Source organism: Salvelinus namaycush, chromosome 26, assembly GCF_016432855.1.
Source record: "Salvelinus namaycush isolate Seneca chromosome 26, SaNama_1.0, whole genome shotgun sequence".
Lineage (NCBI taxonomy): Eukaryota > Metazoa > Chordata > Actinopteri > Salmoniformes > Salmonidae > Salvelinus > Salvelinus namaycush.
Window position 1 is genome coordinate 30,292,500 of NC_052332.1, and position 26,830 is coordinate 30,319,329.

The 26,830-nt window shown below is 42.1% G+C and overlaps 1 protein-coding gene across 1 annotated transcript in view; it reads left to right on the forward strand.

Moving 5' to 3' along the window:
* The window catches only part of lrch2 (leucine-rich repeats and calponin homology (CH) domain containing 2), a 93,274-nt gene extending 71,307 nt beyond the window's left edge, over window positions 1-21,967 (forward strand). Inside the window, exons 18-21 of the mRNA XM_038964703.1 lie at window positions 1,128-1,234; window positions 19,272-19,409; window positions 19,569-19,646; window positions 20,006-21,967. Coding sequence (XP_038820631.1) covers window positions 1,128-1,234; window positions 19,272-19,409; window positions 19,569-19,646; window positions 20,006-20,125 — 443 coding nt within the window. The 3' untranslated portion in view covers window positions 20,126-21,967. The remainder of the gene's footprint in view (window positions 1-1,127; window positions 1,235-19,271; window positions 19,410-19,568; window positions 19,647-20,005) is intronic.
* Window positions 21,968-26,830: the final 4,863 nt, after the last annotated feature.

Sequence of the window (26,830 nt, forward strand, 5' to 3'; positions counted from 1 at the left end):
GATACCTTAATAGTAAATGACTCAAGTAAAAGTAAAAGTCATCCAGTAAAATACTACTTGATTAAGTCTAAAAGTATTTGGTTTTAAATATACCTAAGTATCAAAAGTAAATGTTATTGCTAAAATTTAGTTAAGTATCAAAAGTAAAATCATTTCAAATTCCTTATTAAGCAAACCAGACAGCACCTTTTTCTTGTTATTTTAATGTGTGGATAGCCAGTGGCACACTCCAGCACTCAGAAATAATTTACAAACGAAGCATGTGTGTTTAGTGAGTCCGCCAGGTCAGAGGCAGTAGGGATGACCAGGGATGTTCTCTTGATAAGGGCGTGAATTGGACCATTTTCCAGTACTGCTTAGCATTCAAAATGTAACGAGTACTTTTAGGTGTCAGGGAAAATGTATGGAGCAAAAAGTACATTACTTTCTTTAGGAATGTAGTAAAGTAAAAGTTGTCAAAACTTTTTATATTTAAGTACAGATACCCTGAAAAACGTGTTAAGTAAAAATACTACTTAAAAGTACTACTTAAGTACTTTACACCACTGCAAAACATTAAGAAAACCTTCCTAATATTGAGTTGTTCCTCAGAACAGCTCAATTCGTTGGGGCATGGACTCTATCTACAAGGTGTTGAAAGCGCTGCACAGGGATGCTGGCCCATGTTGACTCCAATGCTTCCCACAGTTGTGTCAAGATGGTTGGATGTCCTTTGGGTGGTGGACCATTCTTGACACAGACAGGAAACTGTTGTGTGAAAAACCCAGCAGTGTTGCAGTTCTTGACACAAACCAGTACGCCTGGCACCTACTACCATACCCCGTGTAACTGATGGTTATGGATGAAGACAGTCATGAAAATAACTGTCACAACTGTTTTTAAACAGGGGTTCCCATACTCTTGTCAAAATTGCATGACCATCACAGCCCTAGTCTGAACATTCCAAAGTTACAATTATTGTTGGAAGGAAGATTGTGAGTATGATCAGTAAAAAGTCTCGACTCTGATCTCATCTCTGCAGGGCTCAATGGTATTCCCAGAGGTCCATTGTTTGAAAGTTCCCTAAATGTGTAATTTCAGTGATTTCTGTAGGTCACAACCTATATGTTTCTTATATGTTGGTGTAGCGTTCTGTCGAAGCAGCCGTCAAGAGTCGTCAGACCCCAGTTTCACCATGAGGAGGAAGATGGAACACCTGAGAGAGGAGATGGAGCAGATTGGCGTCCTACGGCAGGTCAGGACACTCCGAAAACACCAGATGACAAACAATGACTAAGACCAACACCAATAATAATAATTTGGGGAGGGGGGGTGCTTATATTTGTCCTGTTATACACGTGTGTGTAATGTATTTTATTTTATTTTGCATATCTCAACTCCCCCTGAGGCACCCGCAGGGAATGGGGTCACGGCCAGGCTCGCCATTGTAGAGCGCCCCTGGAGCAATTAGGGTTAAGTGCCTTGCTCAAGGGCACACCGGCAGACTTTTTGTCGGCTCCGGTATTCGAACCAGCAACCTTTTGTTTACTGGCCCAACGCTCTAACCTTGAGTAATCCGATTAGACTTGCAACAGTCCTTTTCATTCTAAACTAAATTGACTGAATCCTTTATAAAATATGTGTCAAGAGTTTTAAGAACAATCAGCAGCTATTCATCAGGTGTGAACAAATGCCTATTGTATTGGCAGTGTTGACAGGAGAATGTATTACTGTAATTCTAAGATGTTTTCCTCATCTGATGAGACTTGAATGGGCTATTTCATGTTTTCCTCAGAATTCTCGACGTGTCACTACTTGTTCTTCCAAACAGCTACAGGTAGCGTTGGGCTTTCGACAGCATCCCAGTGGGGCCCTCGGGGCTCCCCAGAAGCATGCACATTGCATGCCCACATTTATATGGAGCTGTGGAGTGAAATAGTTTAAATTAAATATATCTGTTATACAGTTGAAGTCAGAAGTTTACATACAGTTGTGGCCAAAAGTTGAGAATGACACAAATATTTATTTTCACAAAGTCTGCTGCCTCAGTCTGTATGATGGCAATTTGCATATACTCTAGAATGTTATGAGGAGTGATCAGATGAATTGCAATTAATTGCAAAGTCCCTCTTTGCCATGCAAATGAACTGAACCCCCCAAAAAACATGTCCATTGCATTTCAGCCCTGCCACAAAAGGACCAGCTGACATCATGTCAGTGATTCTCTCGTTAACTTCTTATGGCTGCAATCCCGCTAACGGGATGATATGACAACAGCCAATGAAAGTGCAGGGCGCCAAATTCAAACAACAGAAATCTCATAATTAAAATTCCTCAGACATACATGTGTCTTATCCCATTTTAAAGGTAATCTTGTTGTTAATCCCACCAAAGTGTCCGATTTCAAATATGCTTTTCAGCGAAAGCACTACAAACGATTATGTTAGGTCACACCAAACCACAATAAGTCCAGCGAAAGATGGCAGTCACAAAAAGCAGAAATATAGCTCAAATTAATCATCAGCCCAGGGGTTCCGCTAGCGGAACACCTACAACATTCCGCTGAAAAGGCAGCGCGCGAAATTCAAAAATATATTTTTAGAACTATGTAACTTTCACACATTAACAAGTCCAATACAGCAAATGAAAGATAAACATCTTGTTAATCTACCCATCGTGTCCGATTTTTTAAAATGTTTTACAACGAAAACACAACATATATTTATGTTAGATCACCACCAAATCCAAAAAACACACAGCCATTTTTCCCAGCCAAAGATAGTCACAAAAGCAGAAATAGAGATAAAATTAATCACTAACCTTTGATAATCTTCATCAGATGACACTCATAGGACATCATGTTACACAATACATTTATGTTTTGTTCGATAATGTGCATATTTATATCCACAAATCTCGGTTTACATTGGCGCCATGTTCAGAAATGCCTCCAAAATATCCGAAGTAATTACAGAGAGCCACGTCAAATAACATAAATACTCATCATAAACTTTGATGAAAGATACATGTTTTACATATAATTAAAGATACACGTGTTCTTAATGCAACCGCTGTGTCAGATTTTTTTTTAACTTTAGGAAAAAGCATACCATGCAATAATCTGAGACGGCGCTCAGAAATACACAACATTTCTCCGCCATGTTGGAGTCAACAGAAATACGAAATTACATCATAAATATTCCCTTACCTTTGATGATCTTTCATCAGAATGCAGTGCCAGGAATCCTAGTTCCACAATAAATTGTTGTTTTGTTCGATAATGTCCATTAGTGTCCAATTAGCTACTTTTGCTAGCACGTTTAGTTCACATGTCCAAACGCTGGCGCCGGTCCAGGCGAACTCGGACGAATACTTCAAAAAGTTATATTCCAGGTCGAATAAACTGGTCAAATTAAGTAGAGAATCAATCTTCAGGATGTTGTTATCATACATATCCAATAACGTTCCAACCCGGAGCATTCGTTTTTGTCTACAGAGTAATGGAACACATGGCCATATCATGACTAGCGCGCATGACCAGGAACTAGCATTCTGCCAGACCACTGACGCAAATAGCTACCATCTGGCCCCACATCACACTAGAGGCTTCATTCCACGTTCTACTGACTGTTGACATCTAGTGGAAGGCGTAGGAAGTGCGAACAGATCCATATCTTACTGGGATGTGAATACACGATGAGTTTAACATCAACCAGCCCCAGAATTTCCACTTCCTGTTTGGACGTTTGCCTGCCATATGAGTTCTGTTATACTCACAGACATAATTCAAACAGTTTTATCCAATAGTAATAATAATATGCATATATTAGCATCTGGGACAGAGTAGGAGGCAGTTCACTATGGGCACGCGATTCATCCAAAGTGAAAATGCTGCCCCCTATCCCTAAAAAGTTAATTATGTCCAATTAGCTACTTTGGTTAGCGCGTCCACAAAGCGCGCGTCCACTATAACGTGACGAAATGTCCAAAAGTTCCGTAACAGTCAGTAGAAACATGTCAAACGATGTTTTGAATCAATCTTTAGAATGTTGTTAACATACATCTTGAATAAAGTTCCAACCGGAGAATTACATTGACTTCAGTTGAGCGATGGAACGGAGCTACCTCTCACGTGAACGTGCGTGTTCAATGCGTGGTCACCTCATGGCAGTGGTGAATCATTCCTGTCTCCTTCGGCCCCCCTTTACATTAGAGTCATCAGACAAAGTTCTATTGACTGTTGACATCTAGTGGAAGCCGTAGGAAGTGAAAACTCATCCATATCTCGCTGTAATTTCAATGAGAGCTCAGTTGAAAATCTAGCAGCCTCAGAAAAAATCCAAACAGGAAGTGGAACTTCTCAGGTTTTTGCCTGCCATATGAGTTCTGTTATACTCACAGACACAATTCAAACAGTTTTAGAAACTTCAGAGTGTTTTCTATCCAATACTAATAATAATATGCATATATTAGCAACTATGACTGAGGAGCAGGCCGTTTACTCTGGGCACCTCTGTGCACCTTTCATCCAAGCTACTCAATACTGCCCCTGCAGCCATAAGAAGTTAACAATAAATTTGTGGAGTGGTTTAAAAAACGAGTTTTAATGACTCCAACCTAAGTGTACAGTCGTGGCCAAAAGTTTTGAGAATGACACAAATATTAATTTCCACAAAGTTTGCTGCTTCAGTGTCTTTAGATATTTTTGTCAGATGTTACTATGGAATACTGAAGTATAATTACAAGCATTTCATAAGTGTCAAAGGCTTTTATTGACAATTACATGAAGGTAATTCATGAACGCGCTTTTTGACAACAAGATTACCTTTAAAATGGGATAAGAAACATGTATGTCTGAGGAATTTTAATTATTAGATTTCTGTTTTGAATTTGGCGCCCTGCACTTTCACTGGCTGTTGTCATATCATCCCGTTACCGGGATTGCAGCCATAAGAAGTTAACAAACTATAGTTTTGGCAAGTCGGTTAGGACATCAACTTTGTGCATGACACAAGTAGTTTTTCCAACAATTGTTTACAGACAGATTATTTCACTTATAATTCACTGTATCACAATTCCAGTGGGTCAGAAGTTTACATACACTAAGTTGACTGTGCCTTTTAAACAGCTTGGAAAATTCCAGAAAATTATGTCATGGATTTAGAAGCTTCTGATAGGCTAATTGACATCATTTGAGTCAATTGGTGGTGTACCTGTGGATGTATTTCAAGGCCTACCTTCAAACTCAGTGCCTCTGCTTGACATCATGGGAAAATCCAAAGAAATCAGTCAAGATCTCGGAAAAAATTGTAGACCTCCACAAGTCTGTTTCATCCTTGGGAGCAATTTCCAAACGCCTGAAGGTACCACGTTCATCTGTACATACAATAGTACGCAAGTATAAACACCATGGGACGACGCAGCCGTCATACCGCTCAGGAAGGAGACGCGTTCTGTCTCCTAGAGATGAACGTTTTTGGGGGGCAAGTGTAAATCAATCCCGGAACAACAGCAAAGGACCCCGTGAAGATGCTGGAGGAAACAGTTACAAAAGTATCTATATCCACAGTAAAATTAGTCCTATATCGACATAACCTGAAAGGCCGCTCAGCAAGGAAGAAGACACTCTTCCAAAACCGGCATAAAAATTCCAGACTGTGGTTTTCAACTGCACATCGTACAAAGATCGTACTTTTTGGAGAAATGTCCTCTGGTTTGATGAAACAAAAATAGAACTGTTTGGCCATAATGGCCATCGTTATGTTTGGAGGAAAAGGGGGGATGCTTGCAAGCCGAAGAACACCATCCCAACTATGAAGCACGGGGGTGGCAGCATCATGTTGTGGGGGTGCTTTGCTGCAGAAGGGACTGGTGCACTTCACAAAATAGATGTTTTCATGAGGAAGGAAAATTCTGTAGATATATTGAAGCAGCATCTCAAGACATCTGTCACGAAGTTAAAGCTTAGTCGCAAATGGGTCTACAAAATGGACAATGACCCCAAGCATACTTCCAAAGTTGTGTCAAAATGGCTTAACCTCTCTAGGGTACGTGAGACGTTAGCGTCCCACCTCGTCAACAGCCAGTAAAAGTGCAGGGCGCCAAATTCAAAACAACAGAAATCCCATAATTAAAATTCCTCAACATACATGTATTTTACACCATTTTAAAGATACACTTGTTGTAAATCCAGCCACAGTGTCCGATTTCAAAAAAGCTTTACGACGAAAGCAAACCAAACGATTATGTTAGGTGAGTGCCTATTCACAGAATAACACAGCCATTTTTCCAGCCAAAGAGAGTAGTCACAAAAAGCCGAAATATAAATACAATTAATCACTAACCTTTGATGATCTTCATCAGCTGACACTCATAGGACTTCATGTTACACAATACATGTATGTTTTGTTCGGTAAAGTTCATATTTATATCCAAAAATCTGAGTTTACATTGGCGCCTTACGTTCAGAAGTCACAAAACATCCTTTGATTTTGCAGAGAGCCACATCAATTTACAGGAATACTCATAATAAACATTGCTAAAAGATACAACAGTTATGTATGGAATTTTAGATGCACTTCTCCTTAATGCAACCGCTGTGTCAGATTTCAAAAAAGCTTTACGGAAAAAGCAAACCATGCAATAATCTGAGTACAGCGCTCAGAGCCCAATCAAGACACAAATATAGCCGCCATATTATGCAGTCAACAGAAGTCAGAAGTAACAATATAAACATTCACTTACCTTTGATGATCTTCATCAGAATGCACTCCCAGGAATCCCAGTTCCACAATAAAGTTCGTTTTGTTCGATAATGTCCATCATTTATGTCCAAATTCCTCCTTGTTGTTCTAGCGTTCAGTACACTTTCCAAACTCACGACGCGCGGGCAGGTCCAGCGGAAAGTACTGACGAAAAGTTAAAAAAGTTATATTACAGTCCGTACAAACATGACAAACGAAGTATTGAATCAGTATTTAGGATGTTTTTAACATAATTCTTCAATAATGTTCCAACCGGAGTATTCCTGTGTCTTCAGAATTGCGATGGAACAGAGCTCGCTCTCACGTATGGTCAGAGCATGTTCCGGTCATGGCAGAGCTGACTCAATCCTCTCTCCTTCGGCCCCACTAAACAGTAGAGGCATCAGCCAAGGTTCTAACGACTGTTGACATCTAGTGGAAGCCTTAGGAAGTGCAACATTACCAATATCCCACTGTATCTTCAATAGGAGCTGAGTTGAAAATCGACCAACCTCAGATTTCTCACTTCGTGGTTGGATCTTTTCTCAGGTTTTTGCCTGCCTGATGAGTTCTGTTATACTCACAGACATCATTCAAACAGTTTTAGAAACTTCAGAGTGTTTCCTATCCAAATCTACTAATACTATGCATATTCTAGCTTTTATGGCTTTGTAGCAGGCCGTTTACTCTGGGCATGCTTTTCATCCAGACGTGAAAATACTGCCCCCTACCCCAAAGAAGTTAAGGACAACAAAGTCAAGGTATTGGAGTGACCATCACAAAGCCCTGACCTCAATCCTATAGAAAATTTGTGGGCAGAACTGAAAAAGCGTGTGCGAGCAAAGAGGCCTACAAACCTGACTTAGTTACACCAGCTCTGTCAGGAGGAATGGGCCAAAAATCCCCCAACTTATTGTGGGAAGCTTGCGGAAGGCTACCCGGAACGTTTGACCCAAGTTTAACAATTTAAAGGCAATGCTACCAAATACTAATTGAGTGTATGTAAACTTCTGACCCACTGGGAATTTGATGAAAGAAATTAAAGCTGAAATAAATCATTCTCTCTACTATTATTCTGACATTTCCTAACTGACATAAGACAGGGAATTTTTACTAGGATTAAATGTCAGGAATTGTGAAAAACTGAGTTTAAATGTATTTGGCTAAGGTGTATGTAAACTTCCGACTTCAACTGTATATACAGTGTATATATACACTTATTAGGTACACCAATCTAGTATGTTGGTCCATGCTGACGCAATGGCATCACGCAGTTGCTGCAGATTGGACGATGGTACGTTCATGTTGCGAATAGCCTGTTCCATCTCATCCTAAAGATGCTCTATTGGGTTGAGGTTTGGGGACTGAGCAGGCCACTCAAGTAAACTGTGGTCGTCTGCTGCAATAGCCCATCCGTGACAAGGATCGACAAGTTGTGTTCCGAGATTCCGTTCTGCACACCACATACTGCACTGTTATTTGTATGTTTGTAGCCCGCCTGTTAGTCTGCACGATTATTGCCATTCTCCTTCAACCTCTCTTATTATCAACGATATCTTTTCGCCGACAGGACTGCCGCTGACTGGATGTTTTTGTTCACTATGACACTACAAACTTAGCACACCTGTATTTGGAGAGTTTCTCCCATTCTTCTCTGCAGATCCTCTCAAGCTTTGTCAGGTTGGATGGGGAGCGTTGCTGCACAGCTATTTTCAGGTCTCTCCATGAGATGTTAGATTGGGTTCAAGTCCAGGCTCTGGCTGGGCCACTCAAGGACATTCAGAGACTTGTCCCGAAGCCACTCCTGCATTGTCTTGGCTGTGTGCTTAAGGTCGTTGTGCTGTTTGAAGGTGAACCCCAGTCTAAGGTCCTGAGTGCTCTGTAGCAGGTTTTCATCAAGGATCTCTCTGTACTTTGCTCTGTTTATCTTTACCCCGATCCTGACTAGTCTCCCAGTCCCTGCCGCTGAAAAACATCCCATCATCATGATTCTGCCACCACCATGCTTCACCGTAGGGATGGTGCCAGGATTCATCCAGACGTGACGCTTGGCATTCAGGCCAAAGAGTTCAATCTTGGTTTCATCAGACCAGAGAATCTTGTTTCTCATGGTCTGAGAGTATTTGCCTTTTGGCAAACTCCAAGCGGGCTATCATGTGCCATTTACTGAGGAGTAGCTTCCGTCTGGCCACTCTACCATAAAGGCCTGATTGGGGGTTCTGCAGAGATGTTTGTCCTTCTCCCATCTCCACTGAGGAACTCTAGAGCTCGGTCAGTGACCATCGGGTTCTTGGTTACCTCCCATTGAAACAATGTGTGTGCGTGCTTGCCTGCGTGCGTTCGGTCCTCTGTAGCTCAGTTGGTAGAGCAATGCCAGAATAGTGGGTTCAATTCCCAGGACTAACCATGAGTTAAAAAGTTATGCTTGCATGACTGTACTGTTTATGGATCCCCTGTCATTTCTGCCAAGGCAGCAGCTACTCTTCCTGGGGTTCAGCAAAATGTATGCATTTATATAACATTTCAAAAACATGACAATATATTTCGCAACAGATTTCTCAACACATTAAGTGTGTGCCCTCAGGCCACTACTCTACTACAACATTGTATCTACAACACAAAATCCATGTGTACATGTGTTTTTAATGCGTATGTTATCATGTGTGTGTGTGCATGTGTCTCTTCACAGTCCCCACTGTGTGTGTATTTTTATCTGCTTTTTAAATCTGATTTTACTGTTTGCATAAGCTACTTGATGTGGAATAGAGTTTCATATAGTCATGGCTCTATGTAGTACTGTGTGCCTCCCATAGTCTGTTCTGGACTTGGGGACTGTGAAGAGAGCTCTGATGGCATGTCTTGTGGGGTATGCATGGGTGTACGAGCTGTGTTCTAGTAGTTTAAACTGATAGCTCAGTGCGTTCAACATGTCAATACTTCTCACAGATACAAGTAGTGATGAAGTCAATCTTTCCTCTACGATACTTTGAGCCAGGAGAGATAGACTTGTATTTCATGTTAGTTCTTTGTGTACATTTAAGGGCCAGCCGATTTACCCTGTTCTGGGCCAATTGTAATTTTCCTAAGTCCCTCTTTGTGGCACCTGACCACATGACTGAACAGTAGTCCAGGTGGGACAAAACTAGGGCCTATAGTAGAGGTCGATTTTTTAAAATGTATTTGTAATAATGACAATTACAACAATACTGAATGAACACTTATTTTAACTTAATATAATACACCAATAAAATCAATTTAGCCTCAAATAAATAATGAAACATGTTCAATTTGGTTTAAATAATGCAAAAACAAAGTGTTGGAGAAGAAAGTAAAAGGGAAATATGTGCCATGTAAGAAAGCTAACGTTTAAGTTCCTTGCTCAGAACATGAGAACATATGAAAGCTGGTGGTTCCTTTTAACATGAGTCTTCAATATTCCCAGGTAAGATTTTTTAGGTATTAACCATGCCGAAAGGTATAGAGTAGGATAGATAGAGTAGCTGTAATAACGGAGCTGTGAGTCGGGAAGCAGGTGCAGGTGAAACGTTTAGTAAAACAACAAAACCAGTAACGAGACTATTCCATAATGCTACACGCCGGTAAACAAGAGCAATACCAACTGGTGAGAAAACATGTAAAGGCGTCTGTGTGTAGCTGGTGAGATGAGTCAGGCGCAGGACAGCAGATATGAGTAATAAAATACTTTACTCAAAATTTCAAACATAACACGTAATATACACAGCCACACGTAATATACACAGCCACACAATACGGACCACAATACAACAAACAATCACTCACAAATACAACATGTAGAACAGGGGGTTAAATAATAAACAAGTAATTGAATAAGTGGAGCCAGGTGTGATAAGACAAAGACAGAACAAATGGAAAATGAAAAGTGGATCGGCGGTGGTGTCACGGCCGTCGAATGATGAGGACCAAAGCACAGCGTGGTGAGCGTACATATTCCTTTTACTTAGAAATAACGCCGACAAAAACAATAAACAATACAAAACAACCGTGAAGCTTAAGGGCTATGTGCCACGTTGCGGGCACCGGACTGGGCACCCTCGTTGCGAACCCCGGACTGGGCACCCTCGCTGCGGGCCCCGGACTGGGCACCCTCGCTGCGGGCCCCGGACTGGGCACCCTTGCTGCGGGCCCCGGACTGGGCACCCTCGTTGCGGGCCCCGGACTGGGCACCCTCGTTGCGGGCCCCTGGTTCTGGCAGCAGGCACAGGACTCACCAGGCTGGGGAGACATATAGGAGGCTTTGTCCTTGGCAGAGGCACCGGATACACTGGGCCGTGGAGGCGCACTGTAGGTCTCGAGCTTAGAGCCTGCACAACCCGTCCTGGCTGGATGGTTATCTTCACCCTGCACATGCGGGGCGCTGGCACAGGACGCACTGGGCTGTACAGACGCACCGGAGACACTGTGCGTAGAACCGGCGCAGGATATACTGGGCCGAGGAGGCGCACTGGAGGTCTGGAGAGCAGGGCTGGCACAACCCGTCCTGGCTGGAGGCTCACCCTAGCCCGGCCGATGCGGGGAGCTGGGATGTAGCGCACCGGGCTGTGAACGCGCACCGGAGACACCGTGCGCTCCACAGCATAACACGGTGCCTGACCAGTACGACGCTCGCCACGGTAAGCACGAGGAGTTGGCTCAGGTCTCCAACCTGACTCAGCCAATCTCCTCGTGTGCCCCAAAAAATGTTTTGGGGGGGGGGCACACGAGGTTGGAGCCAACTCCTCGTGCTTACCGTGGCGAGCGTCGTACTGGTCAGGCACCTCTCGGGCTTCCTCGCTAACCGTGTACTTCTCGCCGACTCCATTCTCCGGTATCCCTCTTCACACTGCTCAATGGAATCCCAAGCGGGCTCTGGCACTCTCCCTGGGTCGACCGACCATCTCTCTCCCTCCTCCCAGGTTGTCTCATACTCCTGGCCACGCTGCTTGGTCCTTTTGTGGTGGGAAGTTCTGTCACGGCCGTCGAATGATGAGGACCAAAGCGCAGCGTAGTAAGCGTACATATTCCTTTTATTTAGAAATAACGCAGACAAAACCAATAAACAATACAAAACAACTGTGAAGCTTAAGGGCTTTGTGCCACAAACAAAGTTAACTTCCCACAATGAAAGGAGGGAAAGGGCTACCTAAGTATGGTTCCCAATCAGAGACAACGATAGACAGCTGTCCCTGATTGAGAACCATACCTGGCCAAAACATAGAAATAGAAAATCATAGAAAACAAAAACATAGAATGCCTACCCCAAATCACACCCTGACCAAACCAAATATAGACATAAAAAGGCTCTCTAAGGTCAGGGCGTGACAGGTGGCTAGAAAGCCGGTGACGTCGACCGCCGAACGTCGCGCAAACAAGGAGAGGGTCCGACTTCGGCGGAAGTCGTGACTAAACATAAGGGAGTGACATATAAATGGGAGGAAATTATGAAGATAATGAAGTCCAAGTGTGAATCATAATAATGAACAGGTGTGCGTAATGATAGGTGCCAGGTGTGCGTAATGATGAATCCCAGGACCGGTGGTTAGTATTCTGGCGATGTCGTACGCCAGAGGGGAGGAGCAGGAGAAGATGTGACAATAGGGGTACCAGACACACACACATCAGCAGAATAGACTGCCTACAGTGTAGTCTGTTGGCCAGATAGCCAGTGGAAAGAAAAGATAAGACACAACATATAAAACACACGTCACAGCACAGGGGTAAACCAACCAATAATACCTCATACAATAGCAATTTAACGGCAACTTCATAGAAACAATTGACAAAAAAGAACCCAGTCATCAACATTAGAGTATTTGCAATAATCTGTGTTGTGACTTGACTTTAACATTAATCTTAAGACTGTTATTTATCTAATTAACTGAGTATGTTTAATTGTTACCCGATTTAACTTAATCATGTAACAATTAACTCATTAGGATCTGGGGCACCACGAGAGCGGTTCTTTAAAGAGTTACCATCTCCCGAATTAAACTCTAAAAGATCTTTACCTATCACATCTATAAACAGTCAATTTATTAATCATAACCTCGTATCATATAATTCTGAACAGTCGTACCCTTGCATCTGCAAAAACCAGAGTCTTACTTATGATCCAGTACGACACAAATTGGTTTCATTATTTATTTACTAGCTAATTAAATCGGAACACATAATACTGGCCTTCTTTAGACTAGTTGATTATCTGGAGCGGCAGCATTTGTGGGTTCGAATACAACAGGCTCAAAATGGCCAGAAATAAATAACTTTATACTGAAACTCGTCAGTCTATTCTTGTTCTGAGAAATGAAGACTATTCCATGCGAGAAATTGCCAAGAAACTGAAGATCTCGTACAATGCTGTGTACTACTCCCTTCACAGAACAGCTAAAACTGTCTCTAACCAGAATAGAAAGAGGAGTGGGAGGCCCCTGTGCACAAGTGAGCAAGAGGACAAGTACATTGGAGTGTCTAGTTTGAGAAACAGACGCCTCACAAGTCCTCAACTGGCAGCTTCGTTAAATAGTACCAGCATAACACCAGTCTCAACGTCAACAGTGAAGAGGCGGCTCCGGGATGCTGGCCTTCTAGGCAGAGTTCCTCCGTCCAATGTCCGTGTTCTTTTGCCCATCTTAATCTTTTCTTTTTATTGGCCAGTCTGAGATATGGCTTTTTCTTTGCAACTCTGTCTAGAAGGTCAGCATCCTGGAGTCGCCTCTTCACTGTTGGCGTTGAAACTGGTGTTTTGCGGGTACTATTTAATGAAGCTGCCAGTTTTTTTAAACAAAGAACATTCCTCTGGTGAATCTTGAGAGCGCAGGCCTGAATCTTCTCCCTTGATTTACAACAGGCCATGAGTTGTTCCTTCCCCCTCTAGGGTGAGAGGGGGTCTGATTGAAGTTATTCATTGCAAACCTGATCTGACCTATTTGGATTCTCGTGGACAGTCATGACATCTGTATTAGTAGGAGTGCAGGGGGTATGAATGGGTTTGTGTGTGTGTGTGTGTTGGGGAGGGGGGTTGTTTATAGACAAAACAAAGGCCTTAAAATGTCCTAGAATCTTCTCGGCCAAATGTAAATAGTCCGACAGAAGATCCATACAGTTCAAACAACAATAAATAATAACTCATGCAAACTCCCTTTAACTAAAATGTCACACCAAATACAACTGGCAGGGCACTAATAGCCCAACGACACCGAACATCAGAAGGAGCACATAGGGGAAAAAATGAAGTCTGCTGCAGTGAAACGCACTGGAACGATAGAGGGAAAATGAGAGGGTGGGGGTCTTAGCTGTTGACTTCAGGCTTGCAGTTACACTGTCTGTCCCTCTGATACAGCTGATGGTTTGTTGGATTGTTTTTCAAATTTCCGCAAAAATGTTGCTATTACTCCGGAAGGGCTATCATATTTCCTCATTCCTGACTGCTGATGCACTCTTAAAGTGGCAGCGCACGGTGAATAATGTTTCTGCCACTGTGTCTTATGACCGAAAAGAGCTTCTAGATATCAGGACGGCAATTACTCACCCCGTACTGGAGGATAGAACAGCGGCCTCTAGAAAGACAAGGGGTGGCGGTTTATGTATATTTGTAAACAACAGCTGGTCAATGAAATCTAAGGACCTCTCAAGGTTTTGCTCGCCTGAGGTAGAGTATCTCATTATAAGCTGTAGACCACACTATTTACCAAGAGAGTTTTAATCTATACTCTTCGTACCTTTCTATCTATCACCACAAACCGACGCTGGCACTAAGACCACACTCAATGAGCTGTATACGGCCATAAGCAAAAAGGAAAACGCTCATCCAGAGGCGCACTCCTAGTAGCCGGGGACTTTAATGCAGGGAAACTTAAATCCATTTAACCTAATTTCTACCAGCATGTTAAATGTGCAACCAGAGGGAAAAAACTCCACAAAAAACTCCACATCCACATTTACGCCACACACAGAGACACATACAAAGCTCTCCCTCGCCCTCCATTTGGCAAATCTGACCATAATTCTATCCTCCTGATTCCTGCTTACAAACAAAAACTAAAGCAGGAAGCACCAGTGACTTGGTCAATAAAAAGTGGTCAGATGAAGCAGATGCCAAGCTACAGGACTGTTTTGCAAGCACAGACTGGAATATATTCTGTGATTCTTCCGATGGGATTGAGGAGGACACCACATCAGTCACTGGCTTCATCAATAAGTGCATTGATGACGTCGTCCCCACAGTGACTGTACGTACCCCAAACAGAAGCCATGGAATACAGGCAACATTAGCACTGAGCTAAATGGTAGAGTTGCCGCTTTCAAGGAGCGGGACTTTAACCCGGAAGCTTATAAGAAATCCCGCTCTGCCCTCTGACGAACAATCAAACAGGCAAAGCTTCAATACAGGACTACGATTGAATCGTACTACACCGACTCCGGCACTTGTCGGATGTGGCAGGGCTTGCAAACTATTACAGACTACAAAGGAAAGCACTGCCACGAGTTGCCCAGTGACACAAGCCTACCAGACGAGCTAAATTACTTCTATGCTCGCTTCGAGGCAAGTAAACATGCATGAGAGCATCATCTGTTCCGGATGACTGTGTGATTACGCTCTCCGTAGCCGATGTGAGTAAGACCTTTAAACAGGTCAACATTCACAAGGCCGCAGGGCCAGACGGATTACAAGGACGTGTACTCCGAGCATGCGCTGACCAACTGTCAAGTGTCTTCACTGACATTTTCAACCTGTCCCTGTCTGAGTCTGTAATACCAACATGTTTCAAGCACACCACCATAGTCCCTGTGCCCAAGAACACTAAGGTAACCTGCATAAATTACTACCGACCCATAGCACTTACATCTGTAGCCATGAAGTGATTTAAAAGGCTGGTCATGGCTCACATCAACACCATTATCCCAGAAACCCTATACCCACTCCAATTTGCATACCGCCCCAACAGATCCACAGATGATGCAATCTCTATTGCACTCCACACTGCCCTTTCCCACCTGGACAAAATGAACGCCTATGTGAGAATGCTGTTAATTGACTACATCTCAGTGTTAAACACCATAGGGATTTCAATGCTCATCACTAAGCTAGGGACCCTGGGACTAAACACCTCCCTCTGCAACTGGATCCTGGACTTCCTGACTGGCCTACCCCAGGTGGTAAGGGCAGGTAACAACACATCCACCACGCTGATCCTCACCACGGGGGCCCCTCAGGGGTGCGTGCTCAGTCCCCTCCTGTACTCCCTGTTTACGCATGACTGCATGGCCAGGCACGACTCCAACACCAAGTTTGGTGATGATACAACAGTGGTAGGCCTGATCACCGACAACGATGAGACAGCCTATAGGGAGGAGGTCAGAGACCTGGCCTTCTGGTGCCAGGACAACAACCTCTCCCTCAACATGATCAAAACTAAGGAGATGATTGTGGACTACAGGAAAAGGAGGGCCGAGCACTCCCCCATACTCATCGACGGGGCTGTAGTGAAGCAGGTTGAGAGCTTCAAGTTCCTTGGTGTCCACATCACCAACAAACTATCATGGTCCAAACACACTAAGACAGTCGTGAAGAGGGCACGACAAAGCCTATTCCCCCACAGGAGACTGAAAAGATTTGGCATGGGTTCACCTATCCTCAAAAAGTTCTACAGCTGCACCATCGAGAGCATCCTGACTGGTTGCATCACTGCCTGGTATGGCAACTGCTTGGCATCTGACCGCAAGGCACTATAGTGCATACGGCCCAGTACATCACTGAGGCCAAGATTCCTGCCATCCAGGACCTCTATACCAAGTGGTGTCAGAGGAAAGCCCTAAAAATTGTCAAAGACTCCAGCCACCCTTGTCATAGACTGTTCTCCCTGCTACCGCACGGCAAGCGGTACCGGAGCGCCAAGTCTAGGTCCAAAATGCTTTTTAACAGCCTCTATCCCCAAGACATAAGACTCCTGAACAGCTAATCGAAGGGCTACCCAGACCCCTCTTTTACGCTGCCGCTACTCTCTGTTTATTATCTATGCATAGTCACTTTAACTCTACCTACATGTACATATTACCTCAATTACCTCGACTAACCGGTGCCCCTGCACATTGACTCTGTACCTGTACCCCCTGTATATATCCTCGCTATTGTTATTTTACTGCTGCCATTTAATTATTTGTTACTTTTATTTTCTACTTTTTCTTACTTTTATTTTCTACTTTTTCTTATCTATTTTTTACTGAACGCTTATTTTTCTTAAAACGGCATTGTTGGTTAAGGGCTTGTAAGTAAGCATTTCACTAAGGTCTACACCTGTTGTATTTGGCGCATGTGACAAATAAAAATGTATGTGATTTGAAGGCTCCGTGCAGGATTTTGCCACAAGGTAACTCTCGATCCACAATATAGCAGGGGATGTAAAGCCATAACACATATGTTTTTCCTGCAGCAGATTATGATCGATAATGTCAAAAGCTGCACCGAAGTCTAACAAAACACATTCCACAATCTTTTTATCAATTTCTTTCAGTCGACATTTGTGTCAGTGCCGTACATGTTGAATGCCCTTCCCTTAAAACCTCTACCGAATCACCCTCCCGGATCCGGGATCCTCCTCATCAGAAACGCTGACTAGCATAGCCTAGCCTAGCGCCACAGGGAATATCATAAAATATAATTTCATGAAATCACAAGTCCAATACAGCAAATTAAAGATAAACATCTTGTGAATCCAGCCAACATGTCTGATTTTTTTAATGTTTTACAGCGAAAACACAACATATATTTATGTTAGCTCACCACAATAGCGCAACACACAACGCCATTTTTTCACCGCAAAGATAGCTTTCACAAAACCCACAAATAGAGATCAAATTAATCACTAACCTTTGAACAACTTCATCAGATGACAGTCTTATGACATCATGTTATACAATACATTTATGTTTTGTTCGAAAATTTGCATATTTATAGCTACAAATCCTGGTTTTACATTGTGAACATGGCGCAAAAATGCTCCAAATTGTCCGGAGAAATTTTGGAGAGTCACGTAATCTAATAGAAAAACTCATCATAAACTTTGCTGAAAAATACATGTTGGACATATAATTAAAGATACACTGGTTCTTAATGCAACCGCTGTGTTAGATTTAAAAAATAACTTTAGTAAAAAGCACAGCATACAATAATCTGAGACAGCGCTCAGCCATTCTCCGCCATGTTGGTGTCAACATATTCAACAAAAATACGAAATAACATCATAAATATTCTCTTACCTTTGATGAACTTTCATCAGAATGCAGTGCCAGGAGTCCTAGTTCCACAATAAATCGTTGTTTTGTTTTAGAATGTCCATTTCTTCTGTCGAATTAGCAACTTTGGCTAGCATAGTGGTGCTCACGTGTCCATGAAAGTTTGACGCATGGAACGAAAAATTCCAAAAGTCATAATAAAAGTCGAATAAACTGGTCAAACTCAGTTGAAAATCCATCTTTAGGATGTTTTTCTCGTATGTATCCAATAACGTCCCAGACGGAGCATTTCTTCGTGTCTACCTAACGCATTGCAAAATACTGCCAATATGGCTGACCTGTCACTCCAAAAGCTCTCATTCGGTCCCACATCAGGCTAGACACCTCATTCAACGTTCTACTGCCTGTTGACATCTAGTGGAAGGCGTATGAAGTGCATACATATCCATAAATACAAGGCAATTGAATAGGCGCAGCCCTTCACAGAGACCCATTTCAGAATTTTCACTTCCTATTTGGAAGTTTGCCTGCCAAATGAGTTCTGTTTTACTCACAGATATAATTCAAACAGTTTTAGAAACTTCAGAGTGTTTTCTATCCAATAGTAATAATAATATGCATATCATATGATCTAGAACAGAGTACGAGGCCGTTTAATATGGGCACTATTTTTTCCCAAAGTGGAAATGGCGCCCCCTATTAAGAAGAAGTTAAAGCATGCTGAAAATCTGTTGTCAATTTGTTTACTCTGAAATAACATTGTATCTGTTTAAACATAATTTTTCTCAAAATATTACTACGGGTTGGTAACTGGCTGATTGGTCGGCTGTTTGAGCCTGTGAAGGGTGCTTTACTATTCTTGGGTAGTGGAATTACTTTTGCTTCCCTCCAGGCCTGAGGGCACATACTTTCCTTTAGGAAAATCTTCAGTAATTTTCCATCCAAGTTGTCAGGCCAAGGTGGCTTGTAATTGTTGGTAGACAACAACACTTTTTTCACCTCTTCCACATTCACTTTACGGAATACAAAATGTCAATGCTTGTCTTTCATAATTTGGTCAGTTATACATGGATGTCTAGCTTCAGAATTTGTTGTTGGCATGTCATGCCTAAGTCTGTAAGTCACTTTGGAAAGAAGTGTCTGCTATATTGTTAATATATATTATTTCCAAACACCTCCTATAGTGGACTGTTCATACATGTCTTACCTTAGTGGTTGCAATAGCTGTTGTACAATATTCCACAGTGATCTATTCTACAGGATCCATGTTGAATGTGTTATTTCTGTGACTCCTCTCAGAACCTGGAGTCCAGACTAAAGGTCTTGCTGCCAGACGATGTCGGAGCTGCTCTGATGGATGGCGTTGTCCTGTGCCATCTGGCCAATCACATTCGTCCTCGGTCAGTGGCCAGCATCCATGTACCCTCCCCAGCAGTGGTAAGTACCTGTTGAAAACCTGTGGTTTTAAATCCCTAAAGCCGAAGCAAACCACCTGCCAAGAAGTAAAAAAAGCCAAGAATAATTAGAACAAATAAGGATAATTTTTCTCAGATTTTTTTTCCCTCCATGTAACTATTGACGAATTCTGTTCCACAGCCAAAGCTTAGCATGGCCAAGTGCCGCAGGAATGTCGAGAACTTCCTGGATGCCTGTAAGAAGCTGGGCGTGTCACAGGTAAACACACATCACCAAATCACCACTGTCTATTGCTGCCATCAGTCCTCTCAGTTACCAGCAAGAGATCTGATATGCCTCTTTTCCCAGTTATGGCGCACTCCCTTATCAGGAGAACAGATAACCATTTGTAGATAAACTTCTGTTTGAGTCCTGAACCTAATGTGGAAACCTCAAGAGGATAGGTTGAGGTTGGGTGCCACTGTTTTTGGTTCTTACAACTGCCTTATTGTTGTCTTGCTGACAATGTATTTTAACAAAGAAACAGACTGGCATCCAAACGTCAATTCACTTGTACTGACCTGAAAGTGTTTTGAAAGGACCGGTGATGACTGTGTGTTGTGTTTCTGCCCTGGCAGGACAAGCTGTGTTTACCCCACCATATCCTAGAGGAGCGTGGGCTGGTGAAGGTGGGTATGACCGTGCAGGCTCTACTGGAGCTGCCGGCCTCCAAGCCCACCCAGCTGTCTGCTGTCTAACAGCAGCCTGGACACTGCCTCAACCACCCGCCCAGTCCAGCCCTCCACAACCCAGCCCTTCACCCCACAGAGGAGGGGGCTTCCAGCCTGCTTCGCTCATCACCGGGGACCAGGGACCCCTTAGGCGGCGAGGGCTGGGGACTGCAGGGAGTCCATTGCCAGCTGACTGAGCCAAGAGAGGGAGGGGTTAACTCAGATCCTCCCGCCCTTCCTATATGATGTCAGCTGGGACCCACCTCCCATTCATCGGATTGTTAGCTACTGTCATGTCCTCCCCCAGGGGACCCTACTGTGCTGTGTGTGTAGAGTACCAGTGTGGCTGTCTGTGTGACCTGCACAGTGTGGACTTTATGAGAGCTGGTGAACCCAAAGCCAGATCAGAGGTCAGACTAAGGAATGAATCACAGTGAAGATGAAGACCTGTCTGTCCCCATGGTGATATTGACTGGCCCATGCTCAGACACTTTTGAACCTAGTGGTGCGAACACTGAATTCACTGGGTTTTCAACACAGTATTGAAGACATTGGTAGTGAAGTGATAGCAGATTTAAAGGCATGTACTCACTCTTTCACTCAGAGAACTGAACTGCATGCTGGCCGAAGCAGCCACACCACATCACTCAAGTGGTCCTGACACCCTGACTTTTCTTTTTGGAACAAATTAGCTTTCAAAGGGGATATATTTGTAAAGATCATTGTGTTATATCACAATATACCTCTGATATCCCAGAGGTAAAGCTTGGGACATCCTAAGTGGTGCTTTACCTCAGAGGAGCCAGCAGTAGCCAAGCACTGGTATACACACTTCTTACAGTCTGCATTTGAGAATAATTATTGTACTACCAATAACAGTGCCATTTGAGGGAAGAATGCTAAGCTTACTTTTAAAAGCATGCTATCCATGATTCCGATTTTCTACTGCAGCACATCTGTGGTGAAGGGAGGCAGCTCTGAGGTACTTCAGATGTGGTATTAGTAGCTCACCCCTGTACGGTATACGAGAGAGCCATCCCACTGCCACGGGACCTTCTCTCAAATGCAGACCTAGAGACCTGGCTACTGTGAATGCATGTAGCTTTGATCATACCACGTGTGCTTATTTGAATAGGACTTGTTGAAAGCACATGGTTATTTAGTTAGGATATTGTATTATATACACTTATAATGCTGAGATTGTATCTTTTGGTAATTTGATGCAGTGAAACAGTTCTTTTTTAATGTTGACATATTTAATCTTTACATTTATAACTTGCTCCTCTAGTTGGATTCACAACTGCAAAACGTAAAATAAGGAACACAACATAAACAATGAGGAAATCCCATAGATCATCGTTCATCACTCCAGTCCTCCAGTTCCACAACAGTACATATTTTTGTTGTAACCCTGGACAAACACACCTGATTCAACTCATCAACTAATCAGCAAGCCCTCAATGAGTTGAATCAGGTGATTAGTCTTAGACTACAACAAAAAGATGTACTGTTGAGGGTACTTGAGGACTGGAGTTGGGAAGCACTGCCATAGATGAATCCCAACCACTGAACTATTTTAATCAGGAAAATTATTTATCTATTTATTTTTTTCTATTTATATGCTTTGTTTGTTTGTTTTTCACCCCTGATGACCCCTTAAGTTATGTGATAGGAGTTTGCAGCTCCAAACTGGTGATATTTTCCTGCTTTAAGCTTTGGTGTTTGCTTTGGTGTTTGTTCTTGGCCACAGTTTGCATGTTCATTGCCTCAAAAAGCCTGTTTCAATTAACCTCACATTGCAGGAAATCTGAACAATTGTTCCAGATGCAGTTTCACTTAAAGGAGTTTCATTTTGTTTCCATCCGTAAATTTAGTCCTACTATTGCACATACTTCAAATATTATTTTGTGTGGTACAGGAACAAAGGTATTTTTGTCTGAAATGTCTGTTTGATTGAATCAGTGTTACTCACTGAGGAATATTTATACTGAACAAAAATATAAACACGACATGCAACAATTAGTTACAGTTCCTATAAGGAAATCGGTCAATTTAAATAAATTCATTAGGCCCTAATCTATGGATTCCACATGACGTGGTCACCTTAAAAAGAAAAAAAGTAGCAGTGTGGATCAAAAAAACAGTCAGTATCTGGTGTGACACCATTTGCCTAATGCAGCGCGACACATCTCCTTCACATAAAGTTGATCAGGCTGTTGATTGTGGAATGTTGTCCCACTTGCTGGATATTGGCGGGAACTGGAACACGCTGTTGAAAATGTCGATCCAGTGCATCCCAAATATGCTCAATGGGTGACATGTCTGGTGAGTATGAAGGTCATGGAAGAACTGGGACATTTTCAGCTTCCAGGAATTGTGTACAGATCCTTGCGAAATGGGGCCGTTTATTATCATGCTGAAACATGAGGTGATGGTGGCGTATGAATGGCACGACAATGGGCTCTCGTCACTGTATCTCTATGCATTCAAATGTGACCCACCACCTGGATTCGGTCCTATGTAGCAACATTTGAAATTATGTTTTTTTACATAGAAGTAGAGACTCCGAGCTAGGAAATGGTATATAATACACTGCAGTTGAGGAACAGTGAGAAAATGATTCTGCTTTGAAAGTTGATAAACTTGTAACCCCATTTTTGAGGAAATGGTCCGTGAATCTATTTGGTACACCTACTGGAGGGGTCTTCTTTGTCTACAACCATTCAGCATCGTTCACACCCTCCTAAGCCTTAGCCCCACCCATCTCTTTAAGGATTCACTGTGTAGTAAACAACCAAAGATTTCAAGACTAAAAGTGGTGAAAGTAGTAGCAAAAAGTAGTAGTAAAAATAAACTTTATCTAGTCCTTGGCTTATATCCTAATCTGACTTTGGTGCAGGTCATGTTGTTCTTCACATTACTGTCTCTGGTAAACACACACTATATCAAATAAAATCAAAGTTTATTTGTCACATGCACAGGATACAGAAGGTGTAAACGGTATAGTGAAATGGTTACTTCCATCGTGTAGTCTTTTGTTTAGACATGTAGCTAGCTAGCTAAACAATAAACCATAATCCCAATTATAATGCTGCGTTCAAAACAACTGGGAACTAAAAAAAACTCAGACTGGGAAAAATCTATTTGAATGGTCATCCAACACGGAATTCCAACTCTTGAACTCGGGCCTCTTTCTAGAGCTCCTGCACAGATCATACACGTAATGTTAGCTAGCGAGCCAGCTAACATTAGCTAGCTAGCTAACAGTATGCTTTAACCTGCATTAAAAATGACTTTCTGACAAAATTTGAAATATATAATATCTGAAAATGTAGCTAGACATATACCCGTATACGTGGATGATCGCTTCTCCCTGTGTCATAGATACCATGGTTGCGCTTAGTTTGAAGATGTAATCTGGAGGGAGGTGTTTTATACAACAGCCTTCTTTCTGTGTTCTCTTTTTGGACTCCCTCCGCATTTGGCAATTATCTCTTTGCTTCCACCGGGCATTCCACCGATTTCAAAACTCGGTCAACTTCTTCCGTGACAACTACACCGTTTCTTCCCCACCTTTGTCATCAGAAGACTACAATGTCTGGTTCAATTAAAATGTTTTTACCTAAATCAGGGATTTCCTCAGTGTCTGATTCATTTTCAGAGTCGGAGTCAGCATGGCACGATCATCCTCCAGAAAGTAGTCCATCACAACGTTTTCCCACTGAGCTTTGTTGATAGCGCTATTAACTTCAGGGCAGCAATGCTGAGAGCAGTAGTGAAACCTTTTCAGTTCATGATATCTTTAAAAAAAAGCAGCGGTAGACAGGATTATCCACACATACTTATAGACAGAAGCATACTACATGGCAGACCAATCCAAACTCATCTCTCGGCATGTCCAGCCCATCCATTATGGCTAAAGGGAAAGTTCCTGTATTTTTCTGTGACTAAACCAACTAGGCTCGTTATTTTATTTTTTTATTCATATTTACAGATTGCATACAAGTTTGTTAGTAAGGCACATGAATGTTCCAGAAGGCATTTCTGACAAAAAAAAAACATTTTGATTTTTTTTAAATAATAATGTAATAGTTCAAATCCCTCACCTGTGAAGTAGTGATGTGTGACAAGACATAGTTTCTTGAAACGGGCCACAAATTGCCATCAATAAAATGCAATTGTCCGTATCTTATGCCTGCCCATAGCCTAACCCAACCGCCACCATGGGGCACTCTGTTCACAACGTTGACATCAGCAAACCGCTTGCCCACACGACGCCATACACATGGTCTGCGGTTGTGAGGCCGGTTGGACGTACTGCCAAATTCTCTAAAACAACGTTGGAGGTGACTTATGGTAGAGAAATGAACATTAAATTATCTGTCAAGAGCTCTGGTGTACATTCCTGCTGTCAGCATGCCATTTGCATGCTCCCTCAAAATTGAGACATCTGTGGCATTGTGTTGTGTGACAAAACTGCACATTTTAGAGTTTCCTTTTAGTGTCCCCAGCACAAGGTGCACCTATGTAATTAATGATCCTGCTGTTTAATCAGCTTCTTGATAGGTGGATGGATTATCTTGACAAAGGAGAAATGCTCACTAACAGGGATGTAAACAAATGTGTGCATACTGTTGGAGAGAAATAAGCTTTTTTGTGCCTATGGAACATTTTCTGTGATCTTTTATTTCAGCTGATGAAACATGGGACCAACATTTTAAATGTTGAGTTTATATTTTTGTTCAGTGTACTTATGACACCTTCAAATGAGGGGACTGGATGCATAAAGTACTTTTCATTTCTAAACGGTAAAACTGATATGTATGAAAATACCTTCAAATAAAAGGTGAAATGATTTAATGTTGCCTCATATGATCCATTTTTATCTACAATCCAAAATGTTTGAGTATAGAGTATAGATTTGAGCTTCACTGCATTTATATTTTTGTTCCTCATACACAAACACACCTGCTACAGTTTATGTTGCCGGTGTTTCTGTTGTGTCCACTCCCGTGTTGATGTCTGTTTTTTATGTAACTTTGTCAGTGAAACATATATCTTATTAGGAGTGCCTGTCTCATGAATGTTATCACTGGTTTTTAATGTACCAAGTATTTTACTAATGACATGAAGCTGGAACTATATATAGTACCTTACATGTCAAATATAGAACATTCCATTGTTTTAGTTAGCTTTGTGTCTGTCAATTGGAACATGCTTGGATCAATCAATCACCTTTATTTATAAAGCCCTTTTTACATCAGCACAAAGTGCTTATACAGAAATACACACTGAAATTCGAGCTGGCCACAGAACCCTGCTCTGACAGGTTTATGGGAACTTTCCTTTGTATAGTTTATTTTTTATGATGTGGTTTCTGTAATGTATTAAGTTGTGCTGCCTCCCTTGTTTAGAATGCCATTCACCTGTCAGTGACCGCCCACCACACCCTACTGCATTGACATCACCATAACCAGAGCTGTTGATGTCTCTGACTCAAAAACAGGTGACTGTGTTGCCATTTTGCTATCTCTATTCTCATTCCAGAAACATGCAACAACAGCCAATCCCCTCGTCTACTGACAAGTGCCAAGGAAATCTGGCAACACTTGAACAAGGCATACTTATAGGCATCACGTAGCCTACTCATAGTCAACGTAAATGTGACAAAATGTCAATGTGACAAGACTCTACAAGTGGTTTTTGGGAGACAACAATCCATTCCCTGAGCTTTTTTGATAACATATCCTGACACAAGACACAAACATGTACAATTGTTTGTTGACAGAACATATCAGCTATTGTTCCTTATCCTTTATATAAAACAACTTTCAAACAAGCCTTATACTTCTGTAAGCCTAATAGCAAATTAATTGGTAATTTCCTCGTGGTTGCCATGTCCGAGCATTAGTACAAGCTTTGTGTCATGGTGTACTGTATGTGAGATAAACCCTGCAGCTATTTCCTGCCCCCCCCCCCCCCATCCATCCACATTACAAGGTCAGTCTGCTTTCCCAAGTCTCTCACATCTACATCACTCATGCTGTTTTAAACTTTCAATCTTTGATTAAAAGAACAGGAAGAATCATCTACACGTTATACTGCCGAGGAAACATTCTGATGTATTCTGTACATACAAGTTTTGTATTTTAAAGAAACTAAATGCATGCAATGATCCCAGATGACTGAATCTCATATGTAAATATATATCCTCTATAAATTGTGGAGTGTTTTTCTTTTTATATAAAGGAAATAGAAACATTGTTTCAAGGGCAAAGGAAAATAAAGTGAAATTCTTTCGAACTTTAGAGTTTTTTCTTTTAAATAATTGTCAAAACTTTATTACAGTCATGCATACATACAGCACCAGTCAAAAGTTTGGACACACCTACTCATTGAAGAGTTTTTCTTTATTTTTACCATTTGCTCCATTGTAGAATATTAGTGAAGACATCAAAACTATGAAATAACACATATGGAATCATTATAGTCACCAAAAAAAGTGTTAAACAAATCAAAATATATGTATATTTCAGATGATTCAAAGTAGCCAGCCTTTGCCTTGATGACAGCTTTGCACACTTTGCATTCTCTGAACGAGCTTTACCTGAAAGGCTTTTCCAACAGTCTTGAAGGAGTTCCCACATATGCTGAGCATTTGTTGGCTGCTTTTCCCTCACTCTGCTGCCCAACTCATCCCAAACCATCTCAATTGGGTTGAGGTCGGGTGAT